The sequence below is a fragment of the Anguilla anguilla genome, chromosome 5 (genome assembly GCF_013347855.1).
Source record: "Anguilla anguilla isolate fAngAng1 chromosome 5, fAngAng1.pri, whole genome shotgun sequence".
NCBI lineage: Eukaryota > Metazoa > Chordata > Actinopteri > Anguilliformes > Anguillidae > Anguilla > Anguilla anguilla.
This window is the reverse complement of record NC_049205.1, coordinates 23,690,813-23,704,901: the sequence shown is the minus strand read 5'-3', so window position 1 is coordinate 23,704,901 and position 14,089 is coordinate 23,690,813. Positions and strand designations below refer to the sequence as shown.

Genomic DNA, 14,089 nt, shown 5'->3' with positions numbered 1-14,089 from the left:
ATGCGCCTCACCACACCTCATTTTAACACCAACACGCCCATGGGCGCTCAGATGGCCGCAAGTACATTTGCTATTTAAACAAGGTGGGCGCTGGACGGGAAAATGACAACTGCGTCGATCTGAAACTTGTAAAGACACTTGCGTTGCACTTGGCGCCACTTTGCACCGGTTGTAAGATAGAGTCAGAGGCATAAACCATCATGACGATCACAGGACTGACTAACTTTGGCTGAAAAAAAAATTATCCGTAAGTTCAGAGGACAGAAGAATTCATTAAGAAGGATTGCCCAGAAACTGGGTATATCATGTACAGCAGTTTGGAAAGTCTTGAAAAAGAAAGAAAGCACTGGTGGACTCGCTTTACACATCAGCCAAAGAAGAGAACTGCAATTAATGACAGACAAATCCCAAGATCAGAAACGCTAAAACAATGATAAGTGTCATCACCAGCATTGTCCAGAGAGCAGCGGTGAAAATATCACAAGCCACCATACACAGCAGACTTTGAGAGCAAAATTATAGAGGCTACACTGCAAGGTGCAAACCTCTCATCAGCAGCAAGAATTGATAGGCCAGATTAGTATTCCCCAAAAAATAGAGAAACAAGCTAGAATAGTTCTGGAACAATGTTTTATGGACAGATGAAACCAAAATAAACCTTAACCAAAGTGACGGAAAGCCCAAAGTGTGGAGAAAGGAAGGCACATCCCATGATTGAAAGCACCCTGCCTCATCTGTGAAATATGGAGGAGGTAGTGTCATGGCTTAGGCAGGTATGCCTGCTTCTGGAAAAGGCTCAGTTGTTTTTATTGATTATGTAACGGCGGATGGTGACAGTAGGATGAAGTTGGAAGTATACCCTAAAGGCATTTTGTCTGGCTATGTACAAAGAAATGACTCCAACCTCATCAACTGGCAGGAGCTTCATCCTGCAGCAAGATAATGACCCCAAACATACTGCCTACATGGAAAAATGACTCAAAAGTGGAAAGTTTTGTACTGGCTAAGTCAGTCACCTGATTTAAATCCAATTGAGCATGTATGACACTTGCAGAAGAGGAGACATAACAAAAATGAACTGAAAGCAGCTTCAGTGCAGGCCTGGAAAGGCATTTCCAAAGAAGATACTGAAATATGGGTGATGTCAATGGATCATAGACTTGATGCATTTATTACATTTAAGAGCTATGCAATGAAATAGTAAACCATATTGCTCTGATCTACGATTAAGGTCATCCATTAACTTACTAACTTTTGCACTGCTGAAAATGGGGGGACTCAATTTGCTTCGCTAGATTGGTGTGTAATTTTTTAAAGGTAATCTTCTGATAAATTATTCCAAGCTTCAGGATTTGCTACAGGATTTGCCCTAACTTTTCTTTTGACTTTTCCTGCTTTTTGTTCTTATCACTGTTCAATGATCCTGCGTAGCTTTCAGTCTAATACTGTGAGTGTTACATCTGCAGACTTCCATTCCAAGTAGTGTTTAATTGTGTTTTGCTGTGTGTTTGGGGTCGTTATTCTTGCTGAAAGAAGAGTTTTTGCCAATCAGTCATTTTCCCAAGGTACAGCATGATGAATCAAGATATGTTAATATTTCTTAGCATTCATAATTCCATTGACTTAGGCCAGATCCCCTAAACCTCTGGTTGAAATGCGCTGCCAGAATATGACAGTCCCACCACTGGGCTGCAGACAGGCATCAATAGACTAAATAGACAAAAATGTGAGCCAAATTTGGACTCATCACTCAGGACTTTCTGCCCCTGGGTGTCACCCCATGCATCATGGTCTTTTGCATTCTGTAATCTCTTCTGCTTGTTGCACACCGTACATGACCATTGCTTGTAAGACTTCTTTTCATGGTAGAAAAGGCGTGCACTTTGGTGCCAGATGACCCTGTCGCTCATTATTAGCGACCATGCCCCCGTATCATTTACATGGAACAGAACCATTCTACATAAACCCATCACCAGATGGCGCTTCAACACATCGCTCTTCAAAGACCCTGAGTTTGACAGCTATTATAAAAAAGAGTGGGCATCCTTCCTGATTCCCCAGAGTCATCACCAACTCTTCTATGGGAAACAGGAAAAGCAGTATTAAGAGATAAAATAATGTCATTCTCCGTTTATATAATAAAAAGGAAGATAAGGAACAAGAAGCTGAACTGGAACAAAAAAAATCAAGCAACTCGAAAATATTAATGCAAGTAACCCAACAGAGTCAACCCAGAATGAATTAAGAAGTATAAACTCAAACTAAATGAAATTATAAATAAGAAAACTCAATTCATGATACACAGACTTCAACAAGACAATTTCCACCATAACAATAAATGTGGTAAATACTTAGCAAATCAAATTAAACAAAATAAAGAAATAGAAAAGAAATAAAGCAACCATCTCCACCATTAAGGACTCTGCAGGGAAGCCCACAAATTCACCCGAGGAGATAAATAAAATTTTTAAAAGCTTTTACGCCAATTCATATTCATCGGAAAAAGACCTAAATCAAGAGGACATCAATTAATTTCTCAAAAGCATTGACCTGCCACAGCTTAGTAAAGAACAAACCAATTTACTTGACTCACCAATAACGCAGGATGAACTTTCCACTGCCCTCAACCTTATGCCCAATAACAAAGTACCAGGACCTGATGGCTTCCCTGCTGAGTTCTATAAACATTTCTGGTCCATTCTAGCTCCGCTCTTCAACAAATTGATAATTGAAATAAAACAAAATTAAAGATTTCCAGCAAATATGAATAAAGCCGTAATTTCACTCCTCCCAAAACCGAATAAAGACCCAACCTTGCCATCAAGCTATCGTCCCATCTCTGTCATCATCATAGATATATAAATTATCACCAAGGTATTAGCTCACAGAATATAAAAAGTCACTCCATCCATAATTAACCCAGATCAAACCGGCTTCATTAAAGGTAGATATGCATCCAGTAACACACGCAGACTGTTTAATCTAATGCACTATTCTTCAGCTAAACAGACAGATACATCATAGCCACACAGAAAAAGCCTTTGACAGAGTAAACCGGACATTTCTCTTTACCACACTACAAAAATTTGGCTTTGGGGAATCATTTATTAACTCGGTCAAGATTTTACACACCGCTCCCCTAGCTATTGTCATCACCAATGGACAAACATCACAAAGCTTCACATTGCATAGAGGGACTAGGCAAGGATGGCCACTCTCCCCTTCTCTATTCACCATTTTCATTGAACCTTTAGCAGCAGCCATTCGTCAGAACATCCACATAAAAGGAATCCAAACACCCAAAACACATCATAAGATTAGTCTCTACGCAGATGATATCCTACTGTTCCTACAGAGTCCTCACTTATCACTACAAGAAACAATAAAGCTTATTTAATCATACTCCAATATCTCTGATTATTCTATTAACTGGAACAAATCTTCCATCCTTCCATTACATAGTAACAGCTGGGATGTGGCAACCCATACGGCACCTATCCCATTATGCACCGCTTACATCACATATCTAGGTATTAATGTTTCCCCCAGGCTGTCAGAGCTGTTTGGACTCAATTTCACCCCACTACTCAGAACAATAAATTATGACCTTGACCGTTGGATGAACCTACCACTATCTATTTTGGGCAGAATATCTACTGTTAAAATACTTCCTAAAATAAATTACCCATTTTCAATGATTTCAACTCAACCCACCCTCATCTGGTTCAAATCTCTAGATTCAATCATCTCCAAATTCTACTGGAAAAACAAGACACCAAGAATTAAACTGGCCACTCTGCAAAAACCCAAAACACAAGGAGGACTGGAAACTCCACATTTTTACCATTATTCTCTGGCAAATCAGCTTCAGTATATATACAAATGGATCCACCCCAATCAATCTGATAACACATGGTTAGATATAGAACAAACGGTATGTAAAGACATCCAGATCTCAGATATACCATTTCTTAGTCAAACTATCTAACGCCATCCTTGTTTCAAAACGGTAACAATAGCTGCAACTCTGACAGCCTGGTGGAATTTCCACAAAATCACAAATGTCACCTTTGCACCATTTAATTTTACTTCCATATGGAACAATCCTGACATTCTAAGTAACAAGAAACCACTCGATTTCCACACATGGACTGAAAAAGGCATCACACATCTTAAACATCTTCTATAATAATTCCCTGGCTTCATTCTCCCACTTTGTCCAAAGTTACGGCATCGGAAACAAACAATTTTTGGAATATTTGCAACTAAAATCATCCATTCAATCCAAATTTAACATTATGGCCACCAATCTAGATCTTTCTCCCTCAGCTTCAGATTTAATGAACATCCCTTCCCCGAAGAAACTCCTTTCTAAAATATATAAAATAATATCGCAGTGTGATAAAACACTAGCCATACCGTCAAGGAAATGGGAAATAGACCTTTCTTTTACCTCTGATCCTGGCTTCTGGAACCAAATTTGCAAAAACATCTACTTCATGACCAAAAATGCCAACCTAAAACTTATACAGTTTAAGATACTCCACAGATTTCACTTCACTGGGCAAAAAATGTTTAAAATGGGATTTGCATCAGAAATTTGTTCACACTGCACACAAAACAACCCGGATAGCTATGTTCACGCCAGCTGACACTGCACACCCATTAAACACTTCTGGAAAGAAATCACTGAGTCACTATCCCTCTTCCTGGGCTGCCACATCCCAGTATCCCCTTCACTCTGCTTGTTAGGAGATATTTCAGCAATCAATTTGAACAAAACAAACATCAGATTACTCCTCGTGGCCCTAACTATCGCCAAGAAAACTGTCCTCATGAACTGTAAATCAAGGAGCACCATACATATGGCACACTGGAAAAACTGACTCATAGATTACATCTCCGTGGAAAAGTTATCCACCTCCATCAATAACACTGCAACAGAACCCCACCCTATCTGGTCATCCCTCAATGATTTCTCACAAACCTGATTCCTCTAACTTGTTGTTTTTCTTGCCTGTCTACCAACCATAGTTTGAACTCACTATACTTATTTACTCATTCATCCACTCATTCCTTTTTTTCAAATCAGAAATGACACATTCTTAATTTTGTATTCAGTTTTATCTGTGTGCATTCTATTGCCTCACTACGCACAGGTGCAGCCACCCCTGTTCCCGTGTCCAATTAGCCTGGCCAATTATCTAATTCCTAACCAATTATCTAATTAGCCTGGTCTAATTAGCTTGACCCAGGGCAGGTGTGGCTGCTTAAACCAGCCATCCCCACACCACAATATTGTTTATTGCAGTCAGTTTCACCAATCTGTCAGAAAATATATCTGTAATTACCATGCAGTTTATTTAATATACCTTTTTACTCCTCTTTGGACCCTAATCCTACCAATTACATTTCCACAGTTACTGTGCAATCCTGTTTCATTGTGTACTGTATGGAAGCTACCCCCAATATTTATAATATTCGTAATATTTAACGACCACTCTTTTGTTTGCTTCTACTATTATCGATTAAAATATTTCTAGGACAATTAGTATAACTATTTGATATTATTGTAATTATAATTTTTAGTATTATATATCTGTAGTTTTTTTTTCTTTTCCCTCCTTCTTTCCCCCACACGTAATCCATTGACACACTCACACACACACACACACACACAGTCATCCTTGACAACCCTGATACTAACCACATTCATACCAAACTTCTTAAAATGGTTTTGTGTATTATTTATTTTTTTAATTATTTTATTTATTTATTTTTTTCTCTACTTTTTTTTTCTCTCCCTCTCGATTCTTCGCTCTTACTACATACCCACCAGTTTGAACCCATGTTGTATTCCTCAGTTTGCTTTTTCCCCTTTTGTCTCTGTTGTTTTTGTTGTCTTACTTTGTACAATCTCTTTCATTTGTTTAGGTGTCCCTGTACTTGTCTCCACTTGTTTGGTAACTTTTTTGCACAATAAAAATTTTTTAAAAATCTTTTCTTCAAATTTCTTTGTGACAGCTTGAAAACCACATCTTGAATATCTGGTTAGTTGGGGTATTGTCTGCTGAGAATTGACTTGTTGATGCAAAACTATAATTTTTATGTCTGTCAACCTGTGTCAAGAGTCATTGTGGGCTAATGAAATGGCCCAGGCTTGGGTTGCCCTTTTGAGTCTGACGGCCCTGGCCAGCGCTCATGGTGTACAGCATGTCTTTACACACTGAGCCACTAGGGAGCCTGATATTGAAAAATTAATAACATTTTATTTTCCGGCCAATGTTGATTCATAAATAATTCAAGTTGAAAGAAGAGTTGATTGATTAAGACTCAAAACCAAAATATGAATTTGAAGTACTTTTATGGTGTAAATCTTATGCCACCAGACAACTGAATTGTAATTTATTAAATCTTGAAATAGTATATTAAGTTTGAAAGAGTATATTAAGTATTGAAATTAAATTTAATTACCTTGAATGTGTATTTCATAATTTGAGTTTAAGTTAGGTTTTAAAACTGAATTTCTTGAATTTGTATGGATCCACACTTTTTTCAGTATTCAGTTTCAGTTCAGTTAAAAGCAGAATTTGAAACTTACAAGCTCCACGATTAAAGCAACCTTTCTGCTCTCAAAATGCCATGATTTCAAATTCACCTTTCCCAATTTTCCAGTAATTAAATTAATTTTGTCTGAGTGTTCAGATTGTGTCTGTTACTACAGGCATGTATGTCAGCTTATTTGAAAAACGCATTTGTGTGTGTTCCTGTGTGCGTGTGTTTGTGTGTGTGCACGCACGTGTCTCAGGGGACAAGAACACATGTGCTGATTACCCATCACAAAGTGAGGACTCCGACAGCTCATTGTTCTTCTTCCACTTGCCGGAGTCTTCAGTAACAGATCAACACCGCGGGCCTCTTTCAGGAGCTGGAGGAGCAGAGAGAGTGGGGGAGTGTGTCAGTCTGAAAAAAACTTTCGATCTATATTTGCAGGAAAGGTTTGTAGGCTTACTATTATGGCTTTGCATTCACAAACATGGAGAGTGCAGGGAGTTTAATTCAATCACTTCAGTCCTTGTTTGGACTATTTTATCTCCTGTCAGCATGACAGAGACAGTTTTTGGCTCATTATTATTATTATTATTATTATCATTATTATTATTATTATCATTATTATTATTATCTCTCAGTGCAACATACCAATGACAGAATGGTATATAAAGATTAAGTACAGCTTTATTATTAGCTGGAGTAACCCTGGTTTGGAAATGTGCCTGTGTGCAGACTGGCATCTCTGAAGGAGAGGAACAAAGTCATGGCGGAGAGCTGGAGCCGGCTGCCAGAACTGGCCCAAGGCCACAGGGTTCATTCGGCGCCACCAAACCAACAAGGAGAACAAAAGGCCTCAGGTAACACCAGAATAAAGCACCTTGTCATTAGATTCAGCCATCTATACAAGCTTAATAAAAACCTGATTAGCATGCACAAAGCCTTTGTAGGCAAACGTCCATGAGGTTGATCATTCCTTTTTCTTGTTATTGTACCGCCACACACCTGTTTCATAAAACTGCTTTATTAAAAATTTCATGTGTAGCGTTAATTGTTAATAAATGCTCCTCCTTTTCCCTTGTAATTAAGGTTTTTGAATTTTTTAAAAATGGTTTATGCTTATGTGAAGCACAATTTGAGAAATTATTTTTTATCCTCCCAATGCCCCTGAATCCCTTTCTCTTGGAAACCCTAACCACATACAAATGTGTCACAAATAGCCACTTAATATTAAGAGCGAATCAAATAAAACTACAAAGAATACCTAGTAAAGTATATAGATTTGTACACGTAGTAATGGCTAGTGGCATTTTTTGAGTGTCTGATGTTTGGGAGTTCGGTGGCCCCAGATCATTACAGACCATCTATGCTCTTGTGGTCTAGTCGAAAGAAACAGTGACCTGCAAACTTGTAATTCCATTAAATTATATTGAGGTAGATTTCTTAGCTGTTGTGCTCATTTTAATATTATACTTTTATCTGCTACTGTGCTTGTACCTACGATTTCCACGCAGTAAAATATTCAGTGTTAAATCTACTTTTACAGAGTACATATGGTCCCAATTGGACTCATATCTATATCTTGTGGGACTTTCTCTGCAGGATGTGTTGGTCGTGCATGGCTCTCCCGGTTCGTCGACCACCACTCATAGGAGCACTTCGGAGCACCTCATTCCTCCCACAGCCGATAGCCGACGGTATATGCGCCTTGCTCCATTGCAGGCCTTACAAACTCTTCCTGGCATGTGGACTCACGTGAGAGGGAGACGGGAGAAGGGTGGCGAGTCTGGGGAGAGGAAAATGGAACAGAGAGAGCGAAACAACGGCAACCTCCATTTTATTGAAGGTTGCGTGTTTCAAATTTACAGTAAGCCAATACTGTTACAGGAAAGCTGTGGTAGGGGGCGTGGTTAAATGAGTCACTCTGAGGTGGACATATGGGCTTTGCAGTTTGTGTGTCTTTTGTAGTGCATGGAATCTACACCTCCCCTTTTGGTGTCAGGATTATACTGCTGGTGTAATCCCTGAGAGCACAAGAGTCAAGTACAGTCCATGGCTAAAAAATTCACAGTCGTTCGTTCAGGCACGTAACATCTGGGCAGTTCATATTGGCTGCGAACACACTGAGCATTATCATACTGGCTGTAAACAAAGTCTGAGCATTTTGTTGGTACTAACTAAACTTGGCTACTCAAGAACAACATGTCATAATACATTTATAAAGACAAGGTTGAAATAAACAAAATATGACAGTGAACAAAGATATAGCACAAAACAGAATACCAACAAATGTATGCTTATTCATCAGGGTTAATGAGGAACAGGAATGTTAATAAGCCAGTGGGTGTTAGGAATCTTCAGTTAAGATGTTGGACAGCATCCGGTCTGCACCAGGTGTGATGATATAGCCATTTTTGGAGAGGTCTGAAAACATTGTAGGTGCGCTACAGAACAGATGACATTTAGACTAGAGTGTAATGACTTGGTCTGGTCCAGGCAGACTTAGTTTTAGTCCCTTCAGACAGATGCTGCTGTAGGAGGGTGTCACCTTAGTGTTTAATGACTGTAAAGTCCTGATGGCTGTATCATGATGGTCATTTGACATTGTGATCTCATTCATACTAGTGAAATATTGGAACATGTCTTATCTTGTGGTTTGCCTTAGTGGTATTAAATAGCACACTATATAAATATGACAGCACTTAGGGAGCACTACCAAGGAAGTGTTCTAAGTGTACTTATGGCGATTAAACTGTGGTGATGGTTTAACAATTGAGTGTTAATCTTGCTTTCTTGTTTATTAAGGTCAAACAGCAGAGTGGGTCTAACTATTAGAAGGCAGGTGTTTTAGGATTCTACTGTTGTCAGTGAAACTGTTTAACCTGTCGTGCACCACCCCCTTGGCAGCTTCTGGGTTAAAAGTTCTCTTGATTCTTGGCTCGGAGTAGCTGCATTCAGAATCAGAGAGGTAATCAGAAAGGTCTCTATCGTCATCTGATAAAGTCCTGGGGTGGTCAGACAATGTTGTAGGAAAGTCGGCTAAGGACTCTGAGGAGTGAAATTCAAGTCTATTCTGGTTCAAAATGTTTGAGGCAGGCCTTTTGCCTTCACCTTTGGACCCACCACGATTATTACGGACACAACGTTTGCTCAGCCTATCCTTCGGGCGGTCTTGTGAGGTGTGTGAGAGGAGGGTTTTCCCAGCAGCAACATTTGAGCCTGTAAGCTTCAAGTGGGAGGTCTTGCTTTCCCCATTTCTGTACTGAGACGGGCAGCAATCTCCCAAGCCATCTGAGTAATCTTGCGGATTTCCCGCATTGGAGGGTTACCAGAACATGTGTTGACATTCTTACATTAGAACACATGTCTAACAGACATTTGATTCCAATATTTGAGATGGACTTTGAGCTAGACACTATTGTCTTTTACACGCTAAACATGTTGCACTTTCTTTAATATGCAGACCTAACTTTTTTACTTTGATAATGAGTTTAATAGAAACTTGGATTTATTTTGGAGTTGCGCTACTGGCTTAAATAATAAGCCCTCTTTTTTATTTATTTTTATTATGTTGGAGTTGACAGTTTAAACCAACAGTTTTGCACTTTAATATGTAGCTAAACCTTCGTTTACATTTTGTTTTGTGCTGTATTATACAATGACACATACAGTTTGTTGTTATCAAAATAAAATGAATGTCAACTAACTAGCTTCGCTGGCTAACGTTTGTAATAAAATTTTTCCCGACCGTGAAAACTGGATTACTTGTTTACATTTTTGACAGATGTGGCTAGTGGGTAAATCTATCACTGTTTCTGTTGCAGCACTTTCGACACAAGCAATTCGGAAGCGCTATCCTAAAATTTCTTTTTACGGTAAAGAGTGCCTGACCAGCAACCGTAGTAATGTGTTAACACGGCGGCACACCGTCTTTGGGGAAAAAAAACACTATATTCTGTAAATGCATTTAACCTACCATGCATAAAAACATAAAAACGCTAGTCAATCACCCACTTCTATTTATAATGCCATCATAGCGCGGAGTGTTTAAAACCATAAAGCCACCTCTCCGTTTTTTTTTTTTGTTTTTTTTGTCAGCGCATCACCGTTATTTTTACATTCATTCTGATATGTGGCCTAAATGCCTTTTTACGTTCAATCGGCTTAAGGCGCTCCGCAAAATCACTTAGGCGCTACGCCTAAGCCTTTCTATGGTAGGGAAAACCCTGTGAACTTTAAATGGTCAGTTCGATTTTTTTGGAGGAAAATTAATCGTTTAGATTAATCGACTAATCGGTAAAATAGTCGATAGATTAATCGATAGAAAAATAGTCGTTAGTGGCAGCCCTAATTCTAATGCCTCTGCAATGCAGGAGAAAACCTTTTTCAGTTTCTATTGGCTGTAAAGCACACACAAAGGACTAGGGCAGCAATAGCAGGAACTTAGTAATATGGACAAGTCAGTAATACAGACTAGTAACACTATGAACAGTTAATTTGTATTAAAATGAAAATGACATTATTATTGTATCAACCATGCACTAGCTTGCTAGCTAAGTATGATTTCAATTAAACAATCAATCAATTGAACACAACAGTCACCACAATGCACTCTTCCTAAGTACAGCTAGCTTTTCAGCATGCTCAATGATTTGGCGACACCTAGTGGTGGGGCTTGGAATTGTTTACGTACACATTATGGTTCTCAGAGTTCAAATTTAAAAATAGGACCACAGATTTTTTGTGTTAACATTACACAAGTATGAATAAAAGTCTGCAATACTAATCCTCACACGGGGCCCCAAAATGTAGGGGACTTGCCGCTACTTCTCATAGTGGGGCACAAAAATGTAGAAGGACGAGCGCAGAGACCGGATCGCATCGGGTAAAAACACTCTTTTCAGTCAGAAAGAAGCATGTCTGCTATGCCAACACTCACCTCTCCTCCGGAATGTGCAAATTGTTCCAAACTGAGCCAAAGGATCGCTGAGCTCGAGGGTAGAGTATCTGTCCTCCATCAGATAAGGGATGATGAACAGCTGACTCCTGGGTAGCGGCTGCTGCTCCCACGATCATCAGAGGATTAGAAACCACTACACTGGATCCTGGGCCATGCACTGCCCCATCCCAAGCAGCAGAGTCCTGGCTGCATCTAGGTGCAAGGCCCAAGTCCATGGCGTGTTCGATGCCGCGAGCATTTGAACCCTGGACTGTAGCCCGTGGGTCAAAATGTGGTCGCAAGCACTCCTCCATTTCCCCTCCACCAAACTATATCCAGCTGAGAAATAAGTTTCTTGTTCTGGATGAGACAGAAACTTCCACTGTAGCCGTCCCATCATGTCCACCTGCGATGGCCGCTGTACCGGCACGGAATCCGAGCAGCTCGGTCTTAGCTGCCTCTGTGAATCGTCCCCGGTTGATTTCACGCCACCCCTCGGTCTATAGGGGCGACATAACTCAGGAGGTAAGAGCGGTTGTCTGGCAGTCGGAGGGTTGCCGGTTCGATCCCCCACCCTGAGCATGCCGAAGTGTCCCTGAGCAAGACACCTAACCCCTAATTGCTCTGGTGAATGCAAGGCATCAATTGTAAAGCGCTTTGGATAAAAGCGCTATATAAATACAGTCCATTTACCATCTATCAGTCAGTTCCGACTACACCCGACCCGTACCCCTCTCTGGCTATGGCACCTCCCTGGATAAACTCCAGGATCTACTGCCCTCACTCCCGACCTCTATTAAAAGAATAACAGTTCATGTGGGGACAAATGACACAACCCATCAGGAGTCTGAGCGCACCAGAAACGATTTTTACCTCCTTTTTAACATTTTAAAGAACTGTGGAAAGTCTGTTTTTATATCAGGCCCCATCCCCACTCTTGGTCGCGGAACTGGCTGTTTTAGTAGAATCCTCAACCTTTACACTTGGCTCCAGTCCGCCAGCAGGACTCACAACATGGGCTTTATTGAGAATTTTAATTTGTTTTGGAATCGTTTCTCTCTTTTTAAAAGAGACGGGATCCATCCCAACAAGCGGGGTAGCTAAATGCTATCGGCGAACTTGCAGTATGTGGTGCAGTCCTTCCCATGTGACTGACTGTTTACGTCTCACACACACCCCCCCGAATCCTCCCTCTTCCTCTATGATACAACCTCAGCATACTGTTTCCCATGAGTGCTCCCCCCATAGGTCCCTCCTGTCATTTAAACCCAGATCGCACTCATGACCAACCCCCGACCGATTCAGCTAGTTACCCCCAGACTCAGCAGCTGCCCATATAACCTTATAAGTATCAGTACTTTTATTAATAAGCCTGTTGTTTCTGTGTCTCAAAAGATGAAAATGGAACTTTTTAATGTTCGGTCATTTATCAGTAAGAATTTTATCATAAATTAACTTATAACTGAACACAAACTGGACACTCTAATGCTCACAGAAACTTGGCTGGACAACACTGGGGAGAGCTGGCTATATATGATAGTATTGTGTAGCCTATTTTGTGGATTAATTGTATTGATACTCAAGGAAAATCAGGTGAAGTTTCCGCCACTGCTTAGTGATTAAAACGGATTTTTCTAAATCGCATTTATCATTTAATCTCCCTCACACAATGCAAAGAAGCTGTGTGTCACTTTCCAATTGATTAGTCAGATCGTTTGCATACTTGTTAATCACTGAAAATGAATTAAAACAGTTTGAGATCAATGATTAGTTTAAAGGAAAGTTTTGCGCCCCACCAATTTTCAGTTCACCAGTCGCCGCTGCAGACAAGTTACAATGACACCGCCACCAAGTAATTCATTGTGCCTGCTTTAGCCTACTAATATAACTCTAATTACGATCCATTGATTAACAGATGCATAATAATATGCTAGGTTAGAATAGCCTATACCGGTGACACAAACAATAACAATACAAATATTGAAATAACCAACTAACTACGACCAATTATCTAGCCCTCAAAAGCATGGGAAAATATTTCACCCTACCTTTACGCAATAGAGCTGCAGTCTTCTATTCGATGAGTGGAACCTCCTTAGCAACAACCAATCAAAAAAGTGGCTTTGCGTAACAGACTGCCCTTAACTAAAATATTGCTATTGTAATATTATCACTAGAAAGCCAAACGCACTTGGGTGTTGTGATTTTTAAAAATTTATTTAAAAAATATATAATTTTTTAATTTAATTAAAATCATTTTTCACATTCATCTTGACTGAGGGGGCGGGACAGTCTGGGTGAGGGCGTTGCCCCCTCACGCCCCCCCGTGCGGTCGGCCATGAGTGCAGACTATTATTAACTGTTCTCTACAAACTGGCACTTTCCCATATGCACTCAAAACTGCTATGGTAAAGCCACTTCTGAAGAAGAGTAGATTAGATTAGATTAGATTATATTAGATTAGATTAGATTAGATTAGATTAGATTAGATTAGATTAGATTAGATTCAACTTTATTGTCATTGCACAGAGTACACGTACTGAGACAACGAAATGCAGTTAGCATCTAACCAGAAGTGCAAAAGAAGCAGTAAAGTGCAGT

General features: G+C 39.8%; 1 protein-coding gene across 5 annotated transcripts in view; it reads left to right on the top strand.

Annotated features, from left to right (window-relative positions):
- LOC118227722 overlaps window positions 1-14,089 on the top strand; it is a 59,670-nt gene that overhangs the window by 20,770 nt on the left and 24,811 nt on the right. For 2 of the 5 annotated variants that reach the window (XR_004765345.1, XM_035418535.1), the window contains exons 3-5: window positions 6,809-6,998; window positions 7,285-7,409; window positions 8,152-8,246. Coding sequence is in view for 3 of the 5 variants with exons in the window: in XM_035418535.1 (XP_035274426.1) it covers window positions 6,809-6,998; window positions 7,285-7,409; window positions 8,152-8,201 (365 nt within the window). In the remaining 2 variants the exon portion in view is untranslated. Of the gene's footprint in view, window positions 1-6,808; window positions 6,999-7,284; window positions 7,410-8,151; window positions 8,806-14,089 lie in introns of those variants that run through there. The other 3 variants (XR_004765344.1, XM_035418536.1, XM_035418534.1) reach the window with 2 other exon arrangements.